Source organism: Xyrauchen texanus, chromosome 24, assembly GCF_025860055.1.
Source record: "Xyrauchen texanus isolate HMW12.3.18 chromosome 24, RBS_HiC_50CHRs, whole genome shotgun sequence".
Classification (NCBI taxonomy): domain Eukaryota; kingdom Metazoa; phylum Chordata; class Actinopteri; order Cypriniformes; family Catostomidae; genus Xyrauchen; species Xyrauchen texanus.
The window spans coordinates 13,505,788-13,531,852 of record NC_068299.1 but is presented as its reverse complement, the minus strand read 5'-3'; the positions used below and the strand labels follow the sequence as shown (position 1 = coordinate 13,531,852).

At 38.6% G+C, this 26,065-nt stretch overlaps 1 protein-coding gene across 1 annotated transcript in view; it reads left to right on the top strand.

Moving 5' to 3' along the window:
• Window positions 1-24,605, top strand: part of LOC127617466 (sine oculis-binding protein homolog A-like) — a 57,807-nt gene extending 33,202 nt beyond the window's left edge. Inside the window, 3 exon segments of the mRNA XM_052089438.1 lie at window positions 5,122-5,205; window positions 12,494-14,577; window positions 18,371-24,605. Coding sequence (XP_051945398.1) covers window positions 5,122-5,205; window positions 12,494-14,566 — 2,157 coding nt within the window. The 3' untranslated portion in view covers window positions 14,567-14,577; window positions 18,371-24,605.
• Window positions 24,606-26,065: the final 1,460 nt, after the last annotated feature.

Here is a 26,065-nt window from a genome sequence, read left to right as displayed (position 1 = left end):
AATGTTTTATTCCTAAAGAAATTAATTATAAGTTATGTTAGGATCACACGACCAGCCGAATACTTTAATCTCAGTAACTGCCCTGTTATTGGACATTTTAACTCATGGATTAAAATTAATCCTGACTGTGAATAGTGAATTTCTAAAATGGTATTTGAATCATAAAACAATTGTGTTTGAATGATTCTGCATCCATGCCTCTAGGTGGAAGTCCAAGATAACATAAACAAAAATGTGGTCCTACCTATGGTTACATTCTCGTATATGAATATATTCTTATATATATATATATATGTAGTAATAATTCAGTACCATGGTATTATCATCTGATTCCAGTGTAGAATGGACCACTGTCCTTAAATCTACCAAAATGAATAATTTTGGGGATGCTTTAAAGAATCTGAGCAGCTGAACAAAATGTATGTGTGTTTAAGAACGAAAGAGATTTTGCCCCGTTCACATCATCATCAGGGATATTGTTACTTGGTGACGCTAGCTCTTGTACTGTATGTCAATAGTGTGCATAATTTATTTTTAGTTTATGAATGAATCTCTCTTCTTGAACAAATCTTTTTTGGTAAATGAATCATTATCGTTCATCACCATAAACTGACTCATATTTATTGTTCACTTAAGTCTCTCCCTTTCGAAGCCAATGAGCTCTAGTTTAAAGCATGAGACAGCTTTGGTGACATTTATTGCCTTTAAAGACTGATTATAGAACGAGCCAATATCACTGGAGTGCAGGCTGTGAAAGAGCATAATAACATTGGTTTGACCTGCTCAATGAACACGCCCTGAACCAGTTGGTCATTTGAGTCTGAACGAGACAAGACATCTTGTTTGTGAACTAAGTTGATGAACTGATCCACTTGTTGGTGAACGAAATTAATAAATCAGTCATCTCTTTCATGAATGGGAATCTGCTGACTGTCTGAGTGGTGGTGGCGTAGTGGCTAAAGCACAGGGCTGTTAATCAGAGGGTCTCTGGTTCGAACCCCACTGCCACCACCATTGTGCCCTTGAGCAAGGCACTTAACTCCAGGTTGTTCTGGGGATTGTCCCTGTAATAACTGCACTGTAAGTCGCTTTGGATAAAAGCGTCTGCCAAATGCATAAATGTAAATGTCTGAACAAGAGGAGGCATGTCATTAATTCAGTTCGGCAATATCGTTCAACAAGAAAAGGGACTGGATGAATCATGAATAAAAGTGACTGTTGACATTAAAAAGTTAGACTTTTCTCTACTTTGTCATGTGTGTCACTAGAATTTGCTCTGATCATATTGATAATGAATGAGATCATCCCTTGTTGTCATTGCATGTCGCTGCTGGTGTGAACGGGGCTTTATAAAAAGTGAGACATTGAGAAAAAGCATATAAATGAATATTCTCTTTTCTCATCATTTTAATAAAGACAGAAACCATCACAGACAAGTGGGCTAAACAAACCCATTATAAACACACAGACAGAAGAAGATACACATAGTGGAAGATAGAACAATTTGTACTATATGCCATAAAACAGAATGAATCAGAATAAAATGCAGCTCTGCCAACAAAAGCGAGAGAGAGATGATGAGTGTAAACTGAGTGGCCATATGCTGTGTGTGTGTGTGTGTGTGTGCTTCAGTATTGTGGTGCGTGTCAGAGTGATGTTCAGATGCTCAGAAAGCTCAGAAGGAGGGAACAAAATGATGAGCATATGAAAGATAGAAATCCCTTTCTTGCGTTCCTCATTCTATTTTTCATCATCAACATTGCTTATTTTATCTGTTTCTCCTGCAGAGTGTGTTTGTATGTCAGATGTTGCATAGGTAGTAACTGCTAGTGCTACATTTTTTATTTGATTAGAGTGTTAAAATCTGACGGAGCGTAAATGATCTGCCGGTAAATGGTCATGTTGATTTATGTGCAGACATATCATTAATACATGCATAACAAAGTTGTTTATAAGAGCATCTATAACCTGGAACTTAGTTCCTGCAGGTCTGACAAATGTTCAGCTTATTCATTTATTTGTATCTTGAACATCAACATGCCTTCAATTTCTTTAGAACAAACTCTTTTTGCAATGTCCTCTCTCTCTCTCTCTCTCTCTCTCTCTCTCTTGTGTGTGTGTGTGTGTGTGTGTTAAAGAACCTATTGGGCCCCTGCTTCCTCAGGCCTTGTTGCCATGGCGTTTTGACTCACAGTGCAGGGTGATTATTTCATAGCTGCAAGCCAGGAAACAAAACACGCATGAAATACGCCGTTTTAATCAGTCACTTTTGTGATTGTGAAGAGCTATGATTCATTTACAAAAGTGACTGATATTTGTACATGTTAAGGGGCTTTCACATGACTTGCGTCAGCGCCGCAGAATACATTGAAATCTATGAAGTGATGCCACTTTACACCAAAGTGTTTTTCACACACGTCTTTGCTTCACAAATAATAATTCTAAGAGTGCTAAGCAACAAGAAATATTTAAAAACTGTCCAAATTTGTGAAGAAATATTGAATGTCACATAATTACTTTTAATGAAATAATACCTTATAGTTTCTGAGTCTCAGAGAGAGACCCCAGTTATTGAACTCATTTAAATTCACCAAGAAAACGCTTCGACCTAAACATAAATGAGTCCTTTTATTACTTTGTTCTATCAATGAAACAGTTTTTTTTCTCTGTCTTCCAAATACATTTTCACTGTTTATTGTGCACATCACCTGCTTTCTTGCGGGGCAAACTCGTAAAAATCGCCCCTCCATGAAGCTTTCTGCCACTCTTGGCATGTGGAGGGCAATGCGACGCTTGACGCTGGCATTGAACGGAGTGTTGACGGCTTGACTCAACTCATGTGAAATGCGCTTACAATGACTAAAAAACATTATGAAACTCAAAATGATTATAATTTAGCTACAATTGTAATCTTTTCTGATAAAAGTCATGCTCAGCAGTTTAAATCTGTAGGAAAATGATACCGTAGATCTGCTTTGTTCTTTTAATTCTTAAACATTCTACTGAAGTCAGAAGATGTGTAGTCATGCAAGTTTTAATGTAGGAGAAGGTAAGGACGTTATTGAAACTCACTATTATTAGACTATTATTGTTGTCTTTTAGGATAAAAAATCTTGATCAAACTGAAGGAAAACTATAGATCTGCTTTTTCTTTTAATGCTTAAAAAATATAAATTCTGCTGGTAGATTTTGGTCGTGAACATCTCAAAATGATTCAATGACTCGCTCATAGCACATAAGATGCTCATTTGTCGCCACCTAGTGACATCTCCAGAAGTGGTCAATGAACTGACAAATGCAAGCCACACGAAAATACATTTTATTTTTGCAGCAAATTCTGCACAATTGTGTCGTTAATTTGCTATACTTGAATTACTAAAACCGCTGGAATTGGTGCTTTAAGCTTATTCTTAAAAAAATAAATAAAAATGCCGTAGTATTTTTTATTTGTAAAAAGTGTGCCGTGGCAGAAAAAAGGCTGGGAAACGCTGTTATAACCCACTCATATATTCGTGGACATACCCTGTTCAACATGTCATTGTAGTGAAAAAATGCTGATATAGAGTATGGATAGAGTTATTGGAGTTTATTACTGAATTAATTTCTTTAACCCTATGGCCTGGTATTATTTATAGTACAAAACCTCTACCTTATAGAAAGGGGTCCCTATATCAGTGAGATGGATGAATGGATGGATGGATGGAGGCTTGCAGAGATGTGGTTGAACTGCCAGACCTCAGGTGGAATAAGGCATAACACACACACAAACACAGACATTTGGGGCATGTTTTATACAATATAGTGTTGCTAAAGTGTATATAATCCTCTTCACAAACACATACACTAAGACATTAGCTTTGCAGTTTTTGATTTCTTTATAAGCAGACAGGTACACAATGAGTTTTGTGTGTCTGCATGTAGATTTATCTTTGTACTTGTGTGTGTAGTTATTGCTTTGAGCACCATTATGCCTCAAGTCATTAAGACTGCAGATATGCTATTTGAGAGAGAGAGTGTGTGTGTGTGTGTGTGTGTGTGTGTGTGTGTGTGTGTGTGTGTGTGTGTGTGTGTGTGTGTGTGTGAAAGAGAGAGAGAGAATACTGATGCACCCTCATTAGCGCTATATGTAAATGAGCTGGCCAACGTCCAGAGGGGTCACAGACATTGCTCAACGATATAAAGACTGAAGATAAAGATGGCACAAATGTGTGCTTGTACGTGTACACTGATGTTCTTTAGTATTATTTGTTAGCAGAGTGACATTCAGATACTTAGACAGCTCACAGAGAGATAGAGAGAAAAACAATTAGAATGTGAATGACATACGGTTAGCCACATTGTTTTACGGTCAGTTTTTAACTGTGTTATTTCAGTGTTATTATATGTTATGCAACAAACGCCGTTCCATGAATGCTGATGCGTAACATAACTGCATTGCATGGGACACAATTCACTGTTTGTATCACTCCGCTTGTCTGTGTTTGGTCAGTAGGCAAGGTAACTGGCCAAATCATGTCTAAAAGGTATTTACTTGATATTAACTTCTTGTTTATGGAACTGTTGTATAAAAGCAAAATCACATGTGTAATCATGCTGAATTTACCTGCAGCAGTAATCACAGCCATGCTGATATTTAGTACAGTGCCACTTTTGCTCATTTGATTTTTCTTGAATATTTAGTTTAGTGTAGTTATCTTTACTTGACAGTGATGGTGTCTTATGTACATGGGGTTTTTTTCTGTTTGCTTGTGTCCATTTGCTTCTTGAATAATTTATAACTCATTTTGTTTGATCTTCAAGGTTCTGAAGTATCTAATACAATTGAAAGCTGTCTATGTTCCAGTACACTATACTAATGAATAACCTTGAATTACACAACCATGAACATACAGTATACACACAGACTACTTATTCACATAGAATGTCACTTTACTCTCTGTCCGTCCAGCACAGCGCATGTTGTTTTTTTCTCTCACTCCATTTCCTCATTCACATTATTCCCACTTTCTTTTCTACATCTGTTATGTGTGTGTGTGTGTGTGTGTGTGAGAGTGTGTTTATGTGTGTGTTTATTTTCAGTTTTGGCCATGCATAAAAAGGGGCATTATGTTTTTCCTTTAGGCCAGAGAGGAGGAGGGCGTTCCACACCACAGCTTGTCCAAAGACACGCCCAGACTTGTCCTCAAGACAAACAGCGATGTGCTTGTAAGATATAAACCATTCAACACCCCCGAATTAGAGAATTAGAAACAACATACACATATTGATTAAGTATGATTAACCTGCAGTTTTGATTTTAGAAAATGGTGTGATTGTGGCCATGTCTTAATCCAAAAGTCTTAAGTCTTAATTCTAATTTCGAGAATGAAACCTCTCTAAAACTGACCTTTGCCCCATTAGTTAAAAAAATATCTGGGGTGAATCTTATAATCAATCAAGAACATTTCATATTGGGTCATATTGAAGACTATTTTAGGACCAATTAAGATTTTGTTTTGCATTGTAGATGTTTTATGTCAATTAGGCACACTAATCATGATCATCACAATAATGCAAAAAATAGTGATATATTATTTAAATTCTAAAGTCTTCATACACATTGTTTTTTTGTGTGTGTGTCTGTACAGGGTGACATTAACAGTTCTAAAAATATGTTTTATAAAAAAAAATCCCCACTTTTACACTAATGAGATTTTGGTAGAAATTTGCTTAATTGTGCAGAAATGTCTTTCTTAATGCAAATTGTAATTTTTTTTCTTCTTTTTTTTTACTTTGACTTTGGGGTGAAATATGACTTGGACATTTCTTCATGTGATTCACACTTTAAGTCATTTTATAGACCAATGGAGAACAGTTTCAGCTTCTGTTGATTAAGACTTAGCTCTTGGCACAAGACTTGTCAAATCACACCTGCATTTTAACCTAAATTAGGTTATAAATTGTTCTACTTATCGACTTAATTAACAGTAGAAAAGGTTTATGCATTTCTGACATTCAATTTCTCATTCTTTTGTTTAAACATTGTCAATCTGCATTGAATGTGACTGTTTGCCACATGAATGGTCAAGCGGTGTGTGTTTGTGTGTGGGTTTGTGGAATCAGCATTAGTCTGGTTGAGAGCAGACACATTCCATGGTTGATGGGGAAAAAAAGCATTAGCACCTAAACTTCCTCACTAACATTGTGTTGGGAGTCGTACCTCAGCAGGTTATTACAGTAAAAGAGTGTAGAGCTACTCACAGCACGGTCACGGACATAGGCTTAATGGCCAGAGCAGAAGTAAATGACAGTAATTACCTCTCAACCATGAGAGAGAGAGAGAGAGTGAGAGAGAGAGAGAGAGCTAAGCAACATAAAGGTTAGTGAAAGATTAAGAGTAAGAGAGACAGAGAGAAACAGTGGATTGAGGGACAGAGAGGGGGGGAAAAAAGAAGCCCATTAGGGTAATGTGCAGTAAAATTTCTCTTAGAGAGCCGTGGCTCGTTAAGTAGTCTCCATCTGTCTCGGTTTTTAAACTTAAGAAATATAAAAATCATTTATCATTGAGAATATCCAGGCACGCCTTGAGCTGGTCTGACTCTGTGCATGTTAACTGGCACAGTCAGAGCTCCCACGTTTGAAACAGAGTGAAGGCTTCATTAGAAAATCACATTGATTGACAAATGATTGGCATATTTCAGCCATATTTCTTTCCACATCATTCCACATTAGGAGCGCAGCCAGCTCCTTTCAAATCGAATGAATTCAAGTAATGCGTTAAAGATTGGATTGCTAATTCCAAATCAGATGTACATTTGTTCGTAGATTTTTCTAATGAATCGAATCAATTTTATCTCCTAAATGGCTTTAAGTGGAGTCAAGCTTGATTAGTTCCAGCTGGTTCTCAGTCTGAAGTCAGATTTTCATTCCTCAGCAAATAGATAGAAGCATTGTTTCATTCAGAATAAGTTTATTCAACATCGACCTTTTTATTTTCAAGATAAGTTGGTCCAGTACTTTCTCAGCAGGGCATTGAAATTATGACATTACAAATTAGATTTTTAAGCCTGGCTGTCTGCATTGTATTATTGTAAGTGATGAAATCTGATGCTTTGTTCAGACAGTGTAGACAATATCAGTATATCCACATACAGTAGGTTGCTATAGAAATGATATAAGTGTGAGCCCAATGTCAAGAGGCTTTCCTCTACAAACACATATCAATAAATCAATATGATTCATCTGTGTAATGTCCAAAACAGCTAACTCTTCCACTCTTTCACCATTCACTGTGTAATGAATGTCAGATAGTGTGCTACTGTACATGTGGAAAGATTTTAATCAAGATACATGTTGCGTCCTGAATTACAAAAAATATTCCAGGACACACACACACAGAGAAATATACAGTATATATATATACATATACATAAATATAATTATTTTGTATTATTATTATTATAGATTTTTCCGTTTAGAGTTCAGACTAAAGACAAAAAATGAGATTTTTGCTTCTTGTCTGAAAAAAAGCAATGAATCAGTTTTACAAACGCATGACAGGGGGAAGTTGTCAACAGAGTGTGAATGTAAAATAATTAAAATCTAATAAACCCAGATGTTCAGAAATAATAGAATAAGAAAACCGCAAAAGTAGGTATTCATTTTTTCTAAACCAAGTCTATCTAGAAAGTTGCCATCAGGGAATATCATTGCCATGAAGGGGTGTACATGGTCTGCAACAATCTTTAGGAAGGTGATACGTGTCAAAGTAACATCCACATGAATTCCAGGACCCAAGGTTTCAGCGCATCACACTGCCTCCTCCGGCCTGCCTTTTTCCCATAGTGCATCCATCTTTTCCACAGGTAAAGGACTCACACACACCCGGCCGTCCACATGATCTAACAGAAAACATGATTCATCAAACCAGGCCACCTTTTTCCATTGCTCCATGGTCCAGTTCTGATGCTCACGTGCCCATTGTAGGTGCTTCCGGAGGTGGACAGGGGTGAGCATGGGGACTCCAACCGGTCTGCAGCAAGCTGCGATGCACTGTGTGTTCTGACACCTTTCCATCATGGCTAGCATTAAGTTTTTTTTTGCAATTTGAGCTACAGTATCTCTTTTGTGGGATCGGACCAGATGGGCTAGCCTTCGCTCCCCATGCACATCAATGAGCCATGTCCCTGTCGCCGGTTCACCGGTTGTCCTTTCTTGGACCACTTTTGTTAGGTACTAACCACTGCATACCTGGAATACCCCACAAGACCTGCTCTTTTGGACATGCTCTGACCCAGTCTTCTAGCATCACAATTTGGTCCTTATCAAAGTCGCTTAGATCCTTACACTTGCCCATTTTTCCTGCTTCCAACACATGTAATTCAAGAACTGACTGTTCACTTGCTGCCTAGTATATCCCACCCCTTGACAGGTGCCATTGTAATGATATAATCAATGTTATTCATTTCACCTGTAAGTGGTTTTAATGTTGTGGCTGATCAGTGCATCTTAATCATCATGGCAAAAGGAGCAGTGGATGTTTGATTGTCCCATATATAGCCTCTCCATGATTTGAAATGAAGTGCAATGACTGTCACGTAACTAACGTTTTTTTAATGGGTAAAAAGAAAGGAAAGGAGACCATTCATCAACATGTGCACGCCGAGGCCAGTTATGGTCTTAATCCGGTGTATACCTGCATGATGGAAGAAGCTGATCTGCAATCACACTGTGTACAATCGTACTGGGAATATTACCGCTGTCTTTAATATCAGTTTCCATGTTGTTAACCTGTCACGTTCATATGGAGCGTGCCACACACGTGCAGCTGATCAGATCGGGAGTGCTATGAAATATTTTTCTCTTCCTTATTCAGCAATTTGTGGATTTACAACGTATCTAACTATAGTATTTGCAATATTTGTTTGCAAAATCTCACTTTCTCTATTTAAAAAAAAAATTAAAATAGTGTCAAAATTGGCGGCCACTGGAGAGGTATATGCAATATTTCTGGGCTCCAGGAGAGATTCAGCGGAATCTGACCCCACCTGGTGAGCTGCAATGTAACAGGCCTTGCGGTGCCTCCGCCTCCTGGCTTCCTCCTCCTGCGGCGACAAGAAGCCCAAGAAGATCCCTGGGAAGGACAGGGCATGGGCAGTGAGGAGCAGTCCGGCATTCCATCTCTTGAGCGGAACATCCATCTCAGCGAGCCAACAGATGTGATCCACTAGGTCCCAAAAGGGCCAAAAAAAAGTTCACCCGACTCTTAAGAAAGGTTTCACCAATACACCACCTGACCTCATTGGCAATATCGTTAGCATAGATACCAATGGGCCGACCCTCCTGAGAGCAGGTTAGAAATTTAAGTCCTGCATGGTGTCCTGGGAGACTGGTTCTATAACACAACTATAACAGATACAAGTGCACATGGCGGTGATAAACAGTACACAAGCCACATGCACTCACAAACACGAGACAAGACAGCAGAAACCCAACAAAATGTAAACAATGATGAGAATGTCAGAATCCTGCCACAAAGGAAGAAAATATAACTGAACCATAGTTGCAGGACTCTGACAATTACTTAGTCAACCAGTCAGTTCGGGAATGACTCCTGTATTCTGCACACACAAAACACAGTTTTCACTGCTAAAACTTTGCACTGTGTACATTGCCTTTGTATGCACAACCCAATTATGTATTCATATCTGTTTGTGTCTTCCTGTCTGTCTATATGACAAAACAATGTTCTAGAATCTCTGTCTATGTACCAGCACTCTACAACCTAGGCCTGAGGCAAGTCTTTCTCTGCACTCTAGTACTCTTTTTGCTGGAGATTGACAACCTTATCAAATCCAAGACACTTTTGGTTGAGTGGTTGGAACAATCCTGGCAGAAAGAATGACAAAGTGAGAGAAAGAGTCTCTCTGTTTAGTAATCTATCTGTTTGTCTGTCTGTCTGTCTGTCTGTTAGCAGAGTACATCATATCCTTTAATTACCCAAAGTTCCTTCTCCCTATTATGTCTGGCTAAAGCCTCTTACCTCCTGTCTGTCTCAGTCTGTTGTCAATGTCTTTCTCAGTTTGTGTCACCTAAAATGCCACATGCTGTATACAGTATACACTCAAACAAACACACATTCAGAAACCACATGCATAATTGCCCCTTGAAGGAAAAAACATTTAGCGGTGGCTGTCAGAGTTTGACCCTGCAGCTTGCCTTGGGTAGCTGACTCCTGACATCTTATAATGAGTGTTTGTGAGTAGTGTGTGACGATGCATACATTAGAAAGACAGAGACACATCTGTATGTGTTATGCCTCCTACACACTACATGACTTTCAAAGACGTCGGATTGTGGTACCGTTCATATTACACAACTGTCTGTCTTGTGATTGAAGTCGTAGAGTTTTCAAATTACACGAGGAAACGGAGACAGGGGTGAACACATTACGAAACATTTCACTATTGACGAATCCCCGACGACTCTGCCTGGACTCCAAATTACATTTCACAACAGAATACACGCAAGAAATTAATTGAGATACGAAAACAAATGCATGATCATATGTTATGCATTTCACAATATGATGTGTATGTTTTTAATCACCTCAATGCATCATATATTTTATTGGCTACAATATGAAAAAGTACCTCCTACTGAAAAATCTACTTATTTGCTTACCTGACGGTCCAAGAGAATTTGTAATTTCTCTCCAATTCTTCACTTTCTCCACCGGTTGTGGTAGAGATCAGAGGAAACATCAAATGCACTGGTGCTCCTGCCAATGTTCCGCAAATATTTCCTCAATTTCTTTGCTCCAATGAGACTTTCTTGATACCGCAGCCATGCTAGTTGATGTTCTGTTGCAGGTACATCATGACTCCTCCCACTGAAACTTCCCGTGCCCGTTTCTTGCTCTCTCATTGGCTGTAGGTCAACGCTGCGGTTGTATTTAGCCAAAACATATTTCACATTGCACGACAGGTCCAGATATTTAACATTCTAGATATCTCGCTGACATCGGCGACTCGTCGGCGCTTCTCTCAAATCGCGTCTTTGATAATTCATACATTGCGATCGTTGCTCACGGGAGCGAGCTCTGATTTGCCTATGATTTCGGGCTTTTGTAAGCGATCTCCACAAAACTGTCGGCGAGCAAAAATCGGGTCGAAAATCGTGCAGTGTAAACTCACATTAGGGAGAAAATCGGGGAAAAATACAATACATTTTTTTTTTTAAATTGAACACATTCTCATGCTGGATGGAACAAAACAAAAATCCTATTGCTTTGATAACACATTGCCCAAAAGCATATAGATATTATTTATTTACATTATTTTATTCTAACATCCCTGATGGCACATCACCCAGAAATCTGTTTGGTGTGAACATTATCATCTGGAGGAATTTTAGAAACCTACAACTTGTTGGATGTTAGATCTTTATGATGTATAAATGTATGTGAATCAGCTCTTTTTACACAAAAATAAATAAAAATTTTAAGCTTCAGTTTAAAATTGAACAAAATTACATCACAGATGTAACAAAATTACATCACATTTAATTGAGTACTCTTTAATAAAATACAAAGAAAAAAGTATTTTAAGTTTTATAATTTTAATGTTGTCAAACATTACACAGTTCAGTTAGATGGAATTTTGTTATGAAATTGAAAGGCGTAAGTCTTTTTATTTTTTATTGTATTTTTTTAGCGTAGGATGTTTATCAGAAATTTTGAATGTGATGTTTTCCAGACCAAGCATGGTCTACTTGTTTTACTTTATTTTTAATTCAACTTGTTTTATTTATTTCCTACATCAATACATTATAATTGAAATTCTTGAATGCTTTGGTAATACTGGAATACAAAAAAGAGAGAAAATAAGTGGGAGACTAACAGTGATGCGGTAGAGTTGACAGACAACTGTGTTGAGGGAGAAACAGTGGTTCTGTGTCTGGCTGAGAAAGCTGATCATTTGAAAGCTTAAGTTGAATGTAATATTTTTATGACATAAACCACATTGCTCTTCACTCTCAAAATGTTTGTCTTGTTAAATGAATGCCTGATTGACCCTATAATCTTAAATATATCTGACATTTTACATAACATGCACATACTCTTTACAAAATCTCTGTCATGGCTCTTTAAGTCATGAAGAAGGATAGCCACACTCTTTTAATGAGTCTTAGTCCATGGAAGGTGTTTGAATTAGAATTTACACAGTTTAAAATAGTAATGTATTTAAATGTGTAGAAAACAAAATGCAAAGTTTTTATTAAAAGATATTAAGAGTGGTTTTCATAGATGATTCTTGAATTGAAGTAAGCCTAAATCTAACATCATTTACAGAGGTTTATTCTTAAAACAAGAAAAGAGAAAATTGCCATCGGGATAAAAAATACATTTTACAATAAAGCTGTATTTGTTAACATTAGTTACCCACATTAGTTAACATAATCTAACAATGAACAATACTTTTACAGCATTTATTCATCTTGATTACTGTTACAGGTCTGTGACTGGTGCAAACATATCCGCCACACTAAGGAATACCTGGATTTTGGTGCGGGGGAGAGGCGGCTCCAGTTCTGCAGTGCAAAGTGTCTGAACCAATATAAGATGGACATATTCTATAAAGAGACTCAGGCTGCACTGCCAGGGGTACTATGTAACCCTCCTCTTTCTGCGAGTGATACTAAATCAGAGAGCGGATCAGGTGTACAGATCCTTACACCTGAGTCCTGGAGCGCACCTCTAAACGAACTCCGCTGTCGCAGGGCACCGTCACCAGGGGGCTCCACCACTATTGCCGGACCCTCTGGATCTACATTGGGGTCACTGTCTGAAACTGGAACTGTGTGTTCATCCTCATCATCTTCATCATCCTCATCATCATCATCATCATCCACAAAGATCCCCACACCGCGGCCACATGGAAGTCCTGCATTACCACCCCCTCCCCCACCTCCTTTAGCGGGTTTACATCCAGCTATGGGTATGCCGCCTGGCAGCCCGCAGATGATCATGACTCCCCGTGGCCCAGTTCCTCTCCCTCTCTTTATGGAGCACCAGATGATGCAGCACATTCGTCCTCCGTTCCTACGTCCACCAGGCCCCAACAGCCCCCATTCCAATCCCATGATTCCTGGCATTGGCCCGCCACCACCTCATCGGACTTTGGGTCCTCCGTCGAGCCCCATGCACCGCCCGCTCCTATCTCCTCATGTACACCCGTCCTCCACTCCAACACTTGCTGGGAACCCTCCAGGTATGTTGCCCCCTCACCCTGGCCCTCATATGCCAGCCTTGACTTTTCCCCCATTTAACATGATGCGAACTGGACCCATGCCACATCCGCACTATATGAATATCGGCATGCCTTCTCTGGCCCCCTTAGTGCCACCACCTATTTTATTAGTGCCCTATCCAGTGATTGTGCCATTACCAGTCCCTATACCCATACCTGTGCCCATACCGTTCTGTCCGAAATCATCAGGTGATCGACCAGGAAATGACGGAACACTTCCGAATGCTGCAAGTGAGCGCAGTGATTCAAGGGCAACACCCTCATTTTCTCCCAGCTCCTCCAGAGGGGAGGAGAGAGACCTTCAGCAAGCCCCTCCCAACTCAGATACACTCTCACCTGGCTTTTCCAAGCAGACAGATCAGGGCAGGACAAACGTTTTTGATCTGATGGTTAAAACAGAAATCTCTGATATTGGAAGCTGTGGAAACTCTCACAAAGACAAACCAGCAGATGGAGTCATTGATCTAACAACCAACCGTCACTCCAGGCAACAGCTAGTTATCCAGAAGTCGGTAACCTGTGTGCAGGTAAAGCCAGAACCTGGAATAAGCCCACCACCTGTGCTTGGACCCTTACAGTTAAGAGAAACTCGGGTGGATGGGACGGCCACTACAAGCACAAGCACAATAGAAGATAACCACGGACACAGTAATGCTGAAAGCCCATTGGTTAGTGTGGCACTGCCATGTGCCAACCCTTCCTACTGCAGTGGAACTCCGCCTCTTTCTCAGCCAATCACATGCAGCACTACCACTGTTCCTAGCAACATCACCACAACTAAAACTGAGCCTGGGCCTGCAACGCCCTGCAATGTGATCGTTAATGGGAGCTGTAATGTGCTATCTGCAGAGGGTCTGATCAGGACAACACAGTTAGAACAGCGCCCCCTAGTGGACCCCTGCCGCAGGACCGCCACTGTTTGTGACGAGTCTGCTGGGGCAGATTTAGGAGAGGACCTGAAAGAGAACAGCTTCTTGGCTAAGGAAAGAGACTCGGCAGGTAAGAGAAGCTCAAGTGACCAGTCTGCCATTACAACAGGAACAGGGGAGGACAAATCTCAGAGCCCTGAAGATCCCCCATCTGGTGAGGACCATGCCTATGCCCTGCCCCTGATGCCCAAACCTGGCTGTGTCATTCAGCCCGTGCCCAAACCTGCTGACAAAACCGCTGCCATCCTGCCATGTGGCTTGACAGTGCCATTAACAGGATCGGTGCCTATGGAAATGCAGCCTCCGCTGAAGAGAAGGTGTCTGCGTATTCGAAATCAAAACAAGTGACACAGATACAGGTGAGTCAGAATATCCTCTTACCAGCTCTTTTAATAATCTTATTAAAAGGATAGTTCACCCAAAAATGAAAGTTCTGTCATCATGTATACACCCTCACATTCTTCCAAACCCGTGTGACTTTCTTTTTTCCATGGAACACAAAAAGTGTTAGGTAGCATGTTGCTCTCAGACACTGTTTGGCACACCATGGCTCCAAAATTAGAAAAAAATATTGAGACGTTTCAAGCCCACGGCTCTTCATTAGACGATAAAACCATTCAAAGGTCTGCCCTTATGTACCCCGCAACAATCAATCAATATACATCACAGGATTAACCAGTGATAAACACTAGAACATTTTGTAATGCCTCACTGTGCACAAACAGAATAAACAATCAAACTGAAGACCACCAAAAAATGCAAACCAGAAAAAAAAAATATAAATAGTAAAATAATTATAATAAAAAAAGTATAATAATGGTGAATCATGATAACAAAAATTTAACAAAAACTAATTTTATTAATAATAATAATAATAATAATAATAATAATATATATATATATATATATATATATATATATATATATATATATATAAATTTGAAGTGTAAATAAAGATGTTACTGAAAAAAAGTTAAACCAACATAACGTAAAATACAAATAGTTAAAGTATAATAAACAAGTACAAATAAAACAAGCAGAGTCTATAAACAATCAAAATCCAGAGGCTAAAAACATCAGGTTAAGATACAATCATAATATCATCAGGACATTGGGCAAAGGAAGAGTCAAATTGGGTGAAAAAGGTGAAAACCCAATCAATGCACAAATAAACATCCTTGTACATGGACAACCCTACTGCAGACTATTTTTCTTACAGCTAGACTATATCGCACAGAAAATAAAGAGGAATTATATAATAAGCAATACATGTTAGAGAAAGGGACGAATGTCAAAATCCTCATTCAGGCCTTTAGGTGCTCCAGTATCTAGAGTGTAAATCCAATAGGTTTCACCCCTTAAAAGTTAATTATTCATGTCACCTCCACTATGAGGACACTTCATTGATTCTATACCTACAGTGGGTACGGAAAGTATTCAGACCCCTTTAAATTTTTCACTCTTTGTTATATTGCAGCCATTTGCTAAAATCATTTACATTAGTTTTTTTTCCTCATTATTGTACACACAGCACCCCATATTGACAGAAAAACACAGAATTGTTGACATTTTTGCACATTTATTAAAAAAGAAAAACTGAAATATCACATGGTCCTAAGTATTCAGACCCTTTGTACAGTATTTAGTAGAAGCACCCTTTTGATCTAATACAGCCATGAGTCTTTTTGGGATGCAACAAGTTTTGCAACAAGTTTTTCACATCTGGATTTGGGTATCCGCTGCCATTCCTCCTTGCAGATCCTCTCCAGTTCTGTCAGGTTGGATGGTAAACGTTGGTGGACAGCCATTTTCAGGTCTCTCCAGAGATGCTCAATTGGGTTTAAGTCAGGGCTCTGGCTGGGCCATTCAAGAACAGTCACGGAGTTGTTGTGAAGCCACTCCTTCGTTATTTTAGCGGTGTGCTTAGGGTTATTGTCTTGTTGGAAGGTGAACCTTCGGCCCAGTCTGAGGTCCAGAGCACTCTGGAGAAGGTTTTCGTCCAGGATATCCCTGTACTTGGCCGCATTCATCTTTCCCTCGATTGCAACCAGTCGTCCTGTCCCTGCAGCTGAAAAACACCCCCACAGCATGATGCTGCCACCACCATGCTTCACTGTTGAGACTGCATTGGACAGGTGATGAGCAGTGCCTTGTTTTCTCCACACATACTGCTTAGAATTAAGGCCAAAAAGTTCTATCTTGGTCTCATCAGACCAGAGAATCTTATTTATCACCATCTTGGAGTCCTTCAGGTGTTTTTTAGCAAACTCCATGCGGGCTTTCATGTGTCTTGCACTGAGGAGAGGCTTCCGTCGGGCCACTCTGCCATAAAGCCCCGACTGGTGGATGGCTGCAGTGATGGTTGACTTCAACTTTCTCCCATCTCCCGACTGCATCTCTGGAGCTCAGCCACAGTGACCTTTGGGTTCTTCTTTACCTCTCTCACCAAGGCTCTTCTCCCCCGATAGCTCAGTTTGGCCGGACGGCCAGCTCTAGGAAGGGTTCTGGTCGTCCCAAACGTCTTCCATTTAAGGATTATGGAGGCCACTGTGCTCTTATGAACCTTAAGGGCAGCAGACATTTTTTTGTAACCTTGGCCAGATTTGTGCCTTGCCATAATTCTGTCTCTGAGCTCTTCAGGTAGTTCCTTTGACCTCATGATTCTCATTTGCTCTGACATGCACTGTGAGCTGTAAGGTCTTATATAGACAGGTGTGTGGCTTTCCTAATCAAGTCCAATCAGTATAATCAAACACAGCTGGACTCAATTGAAGGTGTAGAACATCTCAAGGATGATCAGAAGAAATGGACAGCACCTGAGTTAAATATATGAGTGTCACAGCAAAGGGTCTGAATACTTACGACCATGTGATATTTCAGTTTTTCTTTTTTAATAAATGTGCAAAAATGTCAACAATTCTGTGTTTTTCTGTCAATATGGGGTGCTGTGTGTACAATAATGAGGAAAAAAAATGAACTTAAATGATTTTAGCAAATGGCTACAATATAACAAAGAGTGAAAAATTTAAGGGGGTCTGAATACTTTCCGTACCCACTGTATATACTGAAGTGTGGAAGCTGAATGTTTCAAAGCATCAAAATGCTGTGCTACCGGACTCTCAGGATCTTGATGCCTAATAGCACTTCAATGTTCAGAGATACGGGTTTTAAGAGGTCTACTGGTTCTACCAATATAACAGTAAGTCCACAGCAGAAACGCAGCATGTAAATAACATTCACGGTCTTACACTTCAGTATATAGGTATAGAATCAATGAAGTGTCCTCATAGCGGAGGTGACATCAATAATGACCTTTTAAGGGGTGAAACCTATTGGATTTACACTCTAGATACTGGAGCACCTAAAGGCCTGAAGGAGGTTTTTGACATTCATCCCTTTCTCTAACATGTATCTAATTTCTTATTAAATAATGCTTATTTATTTTCTGTGCTTTTTGTTTGTGCTTTTTCTCTTTGTTTGTGTTATTTGTACTTGTTTATTATACTTAACCTATTTGTATTTAGCGTTATTTTTTTTCAGTAACATCTTTATTTGCACTTTGAATATATATATACTGTATGTATTACACAGTGAGGCATTACAAACTTTTCTAGTGTTTATCTCTGGTTAATCATGTGATGTATATTGATTGATTGATTGATTGATACATAAGGGCAGACCTTTGAATAGTTATATTATTTGATAAAGAACCGTGGGCTTGAAACGTCTCAGGTGAGAACATTAAAATACATTTTTCTAATTTTGGAGCCTTGGTGTGCCAAATTTTCCCTCTTTTTCTGATACCAATTTGGTCAGGCACCCACATTGCTCTTTTTGTTGTTTGTGCGTGCTTTTGTTAATTACTAAATAAATAAAAATTAAAATTAAAAACCCACCATGAAAGCACCATTAAAGTAGTCCATACAACTCATGTGATTTAAGTCTTCTGGCTACTTTGTGTCCCTTTTTGAGCTTGACAGCTCCGTTGTCACTTTGACTCTTTTACCTATGCTTTTAAAACTTTAAAAACTTACAAAGAAATGCAACTAAATTAATACAAGCAGATTTCAAAGACTATCAAGACTATATGCAATAATTTACCCACCACTTCCTCATTCTCTCTCTTTTACTCTTCCCATCTGTCTCTCTCAGAGATGTTAACATCTCACCGAAGGGATAAAGAGCACGGCTTTGCAGCAGACACCATCAGATGTCCACAGACTCCACCCTCAATCCAGCCAATCAAGATGTCAACCTTGTTTTCTCCACTTTTCCAAACCTGCACATGCACACTCTGAAATAGCATTGATTATTCTGATTGGGTAGCTGCGTGATCCATCTCCACCCCTTTACAGACTGGCACAAAGTGTAAACCTATGGAGTAGATCGACTGTGATGTTTGAACTTCACTTGTGATATCTTGAGGCATAATGTGGTCTCAGACTGCTTATTGAAGAAAGAAATTTCTCTTCCTCTCCACTCTATACCATCCATCCATGAATTGCTATTGAGAGGACTCTACACCTACTGGGTGGAGGTGGTGTTAATAAACATAAACAGATTTTTTAGAGTTGCCATAGGGCCCAGAGGGTGGGTCTCAAGCCAAACGGTCAGAAAATGTAAACCAGACTGCAAATCAAACATGCTCATGTATAATGACACAGTCAGATTTGGAACAGGGTCAGTCAAATCCTGCCACAGTTGGATGAACTAGTTTTCTGCTTTGTTAGTGCATTCAAAAATCTGGACATTTGGGTCTAAATCACATGCCATTGCTAGTGATTTAATATCCTCAGTCAGAGAGACAATTCAGACCCAGAGCTGCACTAAAGATGAACCTAAAACTCTCTGAATACTTTGTATGCTCAGATATTTCAGAGAGTCCCAATCTGTTCCCCTGAATCTATGTATCAGTATCTGCAACACCAGCAAAACACTCTGTACTATTTCTTAACCTCTTTCCTTTCACCCTTTCTCTCCTTTCTGAGAGGTTTTCAGGAGCTGGACACTAAAAAAAGACCGGAAGAGAGAAAAGTACACACCGTAGAGGGAGTCAAATAATCACAGCGGGAGCACGAAAACAGAAAGATGGAGAGAACTTTTATTTCATCGTTATGAAGAAGCTGGAAACTCATCCACCATTTGAGCAGCTCTGTTGAAAAGATCAGTTTAGACTGTGCTGGTCCAAGCTGCTTAGTGCTGTTTTGGTGCTGGCCATAAAAATGCTGATCAACCAGCATGGTCTTTAAGGTGAAGCTGGTTGAGGAAGTCTCACTGGTTAAGATCATTAGAAATCCTGTTGTGGACACCAGCACATAAACATCCTCTGCCAGGGACCAGCATTCAAACACAAGATATGTAGATGACCAGCAATGCTAGCCTTTACAACAGGGAAGGTAAAAGAATGTTATGGATTTTTTGCTGGTTTATCTGCATATTTTTGTTCAATTCGCTTATTCACTGATTTGATTGAGGATAACAGGGTATAGAACTCACTAAGCGTCTTTGTGAACTGTTGAAATGGCTGCTGGCTTTGCTGCGAATGGGTTGGAGAATGTCCCACCACATTGCAAAATAAGTGAGCTGAAATGAGCTGAGTTCAATCACTGTCACTCGACATAGCTCAGTGACGAGCAGGTCTAACTCTGCTGGTGGGTTGTGATGTACAAGATGGTTAGATTGAAACATTTATCTACAGTGGCATTTGGATTTTATTTCTGATCATTTATTTTAGAATCCATCTTAATTAAAGGTGAAGTGTGTCATTTTTTTAAAATGTAAAATTATTATAATTGTTTTCAATTTTGTTTGGTGCTGCTTGAGGCACAGATATGACACCATTCACCATTCATTTTAAATGAGTAATCAATGGTGTACAATCACAACCAGTCGAGCGGTCAGTCAGTGTCTCTCGGTCAGCAGTGAAATGGTGTGAAGGATGCATTCCTGAAGTTCATTTAAAAAAAAAAAATGTTAAGCTTTTTTTTTTTTTTTTGCCAAATCCCAATCAGTGCTAAATTATATTCAACATTACTTCCTTTCCAGCTATTGCAACAAAAACGGTTTCATTCCCAGCTCCAAGGTGCCTCAGTGTAGTGTTAACTTCCACTGGGTGCCAAGAACATTTTACTGAAAGGAAGACTGGGTAGGCGAGGTGGACAAAGAGCCAAATGATAAGTTACAAAGAGCTGAGTGCATGGTTAGAAACTATATGCATCTGTTATTTGTTTGACTAAACTGAAGGAGTGAACCTTAAAGCCAAGCATGTTTATGTGTGGGAGAGAATGTGTGTCAAATTTCTAAACTAGTTATAGCCAAAACAGAGTTAAACATTGACGTTTGCCAATTTATTTTGGAGGTATTTTGGTGTCAAAACTTTGTCAAGCAAGGTAGGGGGACAAAAATACACCACCTGGGAACATAACGGATTAATAGTATCTGAAATGGGCAAAAGTTTAGCCAAAATTGCAGTTGTACATGAAGATAGGAAGTATGACTAAAAGTGAAATTTCCTCACCAAACAAGATTTTGTTTTGTGTTTTTCTTTGATTACTCTGCTCATTGCTTGAGTCAAACTTGTTGACCAACAGTGACCTGAATCTCCCCTCTTTTCCCTTCTACCTTTTCCACTTCTCTCTCTTTCCCCAATTCCATCCATCTTACTTTTTTCTCTGCTCCTGGACGATGTACAAAGAGAAGTGAAATCCTACCCTATCCCTCTGTACTTTTTCCTACAGGATTCAGTTTCGCAGTGGTTTATTTTTTTAAGACTAGGCTCAGAGGACTAATTGTGACTGGTTGTGAGTAAGGACTGGATTTCTCTTTTGGGTTTGTATGTGGCTGGGTTTCATTTCAGTGTCAGATTTACACACACACACACACACACACACACTGTCAAATCTGTCAGATTTATTTAGTCAGTGTTGATATGGCTGGCTGACCCTCCTTCTGGATGAAGGTGTTACAGAGAACATATTGATAAAAAGGGTGAAATGTCAGAGAAACACACACACACACACACTTAAAGAGCCATGCTTAGTCATTTATTCAATGTACATGAATCATTGTGTGTGTTTGTGTGTAGGGGGACGGCACATCAAGGGCTGCATGGGACACACAGATTCTTAGTGTTGGGATATGAGATTCTTATGTGTGTGGTGCAACCAAACATACCTGTCTGTATTGGTTGAGAGGAGCCAGCAACAGCACTGCAAGTTGCTCTCATTATTGACTCAAATTTCCTCCCTCTCTATCTCCTCTTTCATACTCAACCCTTTCTGCTCTCTTCTCTGTTTTCTCTGCTCTAAATATATGCTACCATTACAGGGATAGTTCACCCACAAATTAAAATGATGTTATTATTAAATCAACCTCGTGTTGTTCCAAAACATGTATTAATTTCTTCCATGGAACAGATGTTAGATAAAAAGACAGCCTCCGTCACAATTCACTCTCATTGTGTGGTAAAACATGAAAGTGCAATGCAATAAAAGTGAAATGGTGACTGCATTTCTGCATTGACATGAAAGAATGAATGTGTTTGGAACAATATGAGGGTGAGTAAATGATGACAGATTTTTCATTTTTGGGCGAACTAGCCCTTTAAGGTAATATTTCAAATATTGCATAATGTGAGTGCATTTTCTGAACTCTCCCAGACTTAGCTCTGCTCAGCAGCCGCATCTGAAACCGTGACTACTGAAGTCAACATATGGAAAACATATAATGCATTCATGTGATGATGCCTGTGATATGGTTAAGTTGTCATCTAAACAAACTCACACACACTCACAGGCATTCACTCATGTGTTCAAACTTTCAGTTTAAATTAAAATCTGAAAAGTTTAAGTGCATTCAGAGTACATGGTGAAAGTTTACATCCTAGGGGAAACTAACCATCTGTTCACCAAGACAGATAGTAAATTATTCAATCAGATTTCTAACATTGTATTCCCATCTTCAACTGGCTCAAACTAACGAACTTACTCTATAATGACATGCTATTGGATGAAACAGCTGTGTCTGTTATAAATGTAATGCTTAAGAAACTGATTACTTAAAGGGATAGTTCACCCAAAATGAAAAGTCTGCCATTATTTACTTTCTTTCTTCTGTGAGACACAAAAGGAGATGTGAGGCAGACAGTTAGGTACTGACAGCCTCAGTCACCATTGAGTTTCATTATATGGAAAAATGTCAAAATTAAAAAAAAAATCTTGTGTAACACGGAAGAAAATAATATTTGGGTTTGGAACAACAACAGTGAGTAAATGACAGAATATAAATTTTTGGTTGAACTGTCCTTTTAAACATACTTAAAATGGTGCATGAAGGAAAAATATAATTTCATATTGGACTTACTGAAATTACCATTCATAAAACTGCACGTGCCACCCAAACGCCCCATTACTGCTCATGTCACACCAAAGAGCCAGACATGAAATATGATTTTCTTTTTTCACTTCCGTCTGTGTGTGTGTGTGTGTGTGTGTGTGTGTGTGTGACCTTGCTGTTGTAATAGAGCACTACAGACTGGGCTGGGACAGATATAGCCCTGAAACTCAACCCTGTTGTAGTGTCTGCGGTTCCACACAGACAAGACAATGACACCAGCAAAAATGTGTGTGTCGCGGAGGACATAGCATTTGATGCTGTCCTTGACAACAACAGAGAGACAGTATGTGTGTGTGTGTGTGTGTGTGTGTGTATTGTATGTAATGGTAAACACTGTAAAACTGTTAACTATTACAATCAGACACAAATTGTTCTGCATAATATCCAAAAAGTTAAAATTTCCCTCATAAGTTCCCAATTCCATTAGCAGTTCTGACAAATTTGAGAAAAATCAACCATTTTCTTTAGCTGTCCCTCTTACAGGTGGTCAGGTTTCTATGTTGGCTGGTTATAGAGGATTTTTCAGCTGGTCATTCAGTAAGCTAAACCAACATTAGCACCAGCTTGTCCAGGCTGGGAGACCATCTAAGACCAGCAAACTAGTGTAGGCTGGTTTAAGATGTTTTTCAACAGCGGTCCAAGTAGCCACTAGTTGTCGCTTTGTTTGCCATACTGACATACTGAGTTAGTGGCATACAGTGTGCCCACTAGAGGGGAGTGAATCCATCTTGTTAACAAGCTCAAATCAGGACAACCAAGAGCCCCATGGAGTTAAGTGAACTGAAATAACAAACCATCAAAGAGGGTTTGCTTGAGTGCAATACTGTAATCCAAGAGTGTTTCAAAGGATCTAGAAGAGAGACGCCTGTTTTAGTGGCCAAACTGTCGTTCAGCCCTGAGGCTTGGTACACAGAACATTCAGGTTTTTTATTCCCCAAAATTAGTCTGAAAAGTTGGAGAGCTTCTGTTCAGTCAGAGAGGGGAACATGAGCACTGCATTGGCAAAGCCACATGCAGAAACAGCATGGAGGTACAGAAACTCACATACCCAAATACCAGCAAAACCATTCAATCCATTCATCACCAAGCTATGTTTTACAGACTGAAATAAAAAGGCATAATCAAATCAAAGCACTTGCATCTCACCTCTGCTGTAATGCTGTAAAATCAATAGAACAGGAAAACAGAGGCAGGTTCAATGTGAATTTTCAAAGGTATGATTCAAAGCGTGCTTCAAAGGTGTCAAGTAGTAGCTATGTAAGAAACATGTTTTCCTACCATTCTTGTGGTCGGTGTAAAGGATAGTTTTGTCAGCAGCCTGAATTATGCAACAACAAATTCTTATTTCTGCACTCTGTGTGAGAGGCACTATGTCTAAAAACAAACAAAAGAATCAAACTGCAGTTTTCAAGTTCTAATGCTAAAACTTTTTGAGCTGCCTTAATTCTTTATGTGCTCTGTAATTAACAACACCTGCTTGTTTTAAAATCCCTCTTTGTAAAAAAACACACAAATCAACTTTGTTATTTGGCTAGTATGGATGTATAGATGCTTTTTCTGTGTTCTTTATGAATCTGAGATTTTGCTAAATTTGTCCACCTCTCACTCGTCCCACCCTTTCACCCCCAAAACCTTGTACATTTGCCCTTGTTGTTTCTCAGTTCTTTTGTTTTTCATATACTTGCAGAACATTTTATAGTATTATTTATTACTGGCAAGCATTTGCATTTGCAAATAATAAAAGAACGATGGTTCTTTGAACAGGGTAGCAAGAGGCAGCAAAGCTGCCCAATGAAACGTATGTCTGTTTGATTTTTTATTATTATTTTCTAAATTAAGAAAGGAAACAGAAAGAGAAAATGAAAAATACAAACTTGTCTTTTGATTATGAAGTAATTCTAAAACTTGTTGCTTTAAAATGTATAATTTTGTGTTGTAACACTATTTGTTTAACCCAGTGAATTGCTTATTAAAAACAAATAAATAGAGGCACTCTCCAATTCTCACTTCTCCAAGAGTCGTTTTCATTTTTTAAATATAAAGTTGCTTAGTTTATAATCGCTTATATTTTCTGTTGTATTTTCAAAACTTTGAAATATTAGGCAATTTAAAATACAGGTTTTCAAGACTGGAAAAGTCATGGAAATTAATCAAATCATTCAAAGTCATGGAAGTCATTTTTAATTAATAACAAATAGTCCTTTGTGAGTGCAATCTCTGTAAATTTATAAAAAAAAAAAAAAAAAAAAAAAAATCCTTATCTAGTAATTCGAATGACTGGAAAAATCTGTCATGGAAAAGTCATGGAAACATGGAATTGAATTGGTCAAAAAGTGTGGAAACCTTGTATTTTACATTCAACACAAATCTCTTTTCTTCACTAATGATTTTCATTTCAAATTATATCATTATTCATTAGTAATGAATTATGAGACAAAATTCTATTATATTCAACCATATTCTATTCTCATTGATATTTTACCCCTATGTAGTTCAATTATCATGTCTTAAAGAGTTAGTTTCATTTCTAATTCATTAGTACAGAGGTTAATCTCCTATTCTACTCTAATTGGTTGTTTCATTCATTCAGTTTCATGAACTGCATCAAATGTAGAGCAATTCTCATTTCTTTAAAGGGATAGTTCACCCAAAAATGAACATTCTCTTGTCATTTACTCACCCTCATGCCATCCCGGATGTGTATGTCTTTCTTTCTTCTACTGAACACAAACAAAGACTTTTAGAAGAATATTTCAGCTCTGTAGGTCCATACAATATAAGTGAATGGGTACCAATGTTTTGAAGCTCCAAAATCCACATAAGGTCAAAATAAAAGGATTTCAGATGACTCTGGTGGCTAAATCCATGTATTCTGAAGCACTTTGTTAGATGTGGGTGAGGAAAAAGATCAATGTTTCAGCCTCATTTTACCATAAATTCTCCTCCCTGCTCAGTCAGATTCACATGCTTCTTGCATATTGTACCCTAATGGGCAGGGAGGAGAATTTATGACAAAAAATGACTTAAATATTGATCTGTTTCCCAGCCACACCTATCATATCATGTCTGAACTTATTGATTTAACCACTGGAGTCATATGGGTTAGTTTTATGCTCCATTTATGTGGATTTTGGAGGTTCAAAATCTTGGCACCCATTCACTTGCATTGTATGGACCTACAGAGCTGAAATATTCTTTAAAAAACAATCTTAATTTGTGTTCTGCAGAAGAAAGTCATACACATCTGGGATGGCATAAGGGTGAGGAAATTATGAGAGAATGTTCATTTTTGGGTGAACTATCCCTTTAAGAGTGGTATTTACTTCTAACTAATTACTGAGGCTAATTTCCAATTCTATTCTAGACTCATTGCTTATTGAGTTTATTCGGAGTGATGCATTTGTAATTATATACTGTAATGAACAATTAATTGTAATCCTATGCTCTGATGAT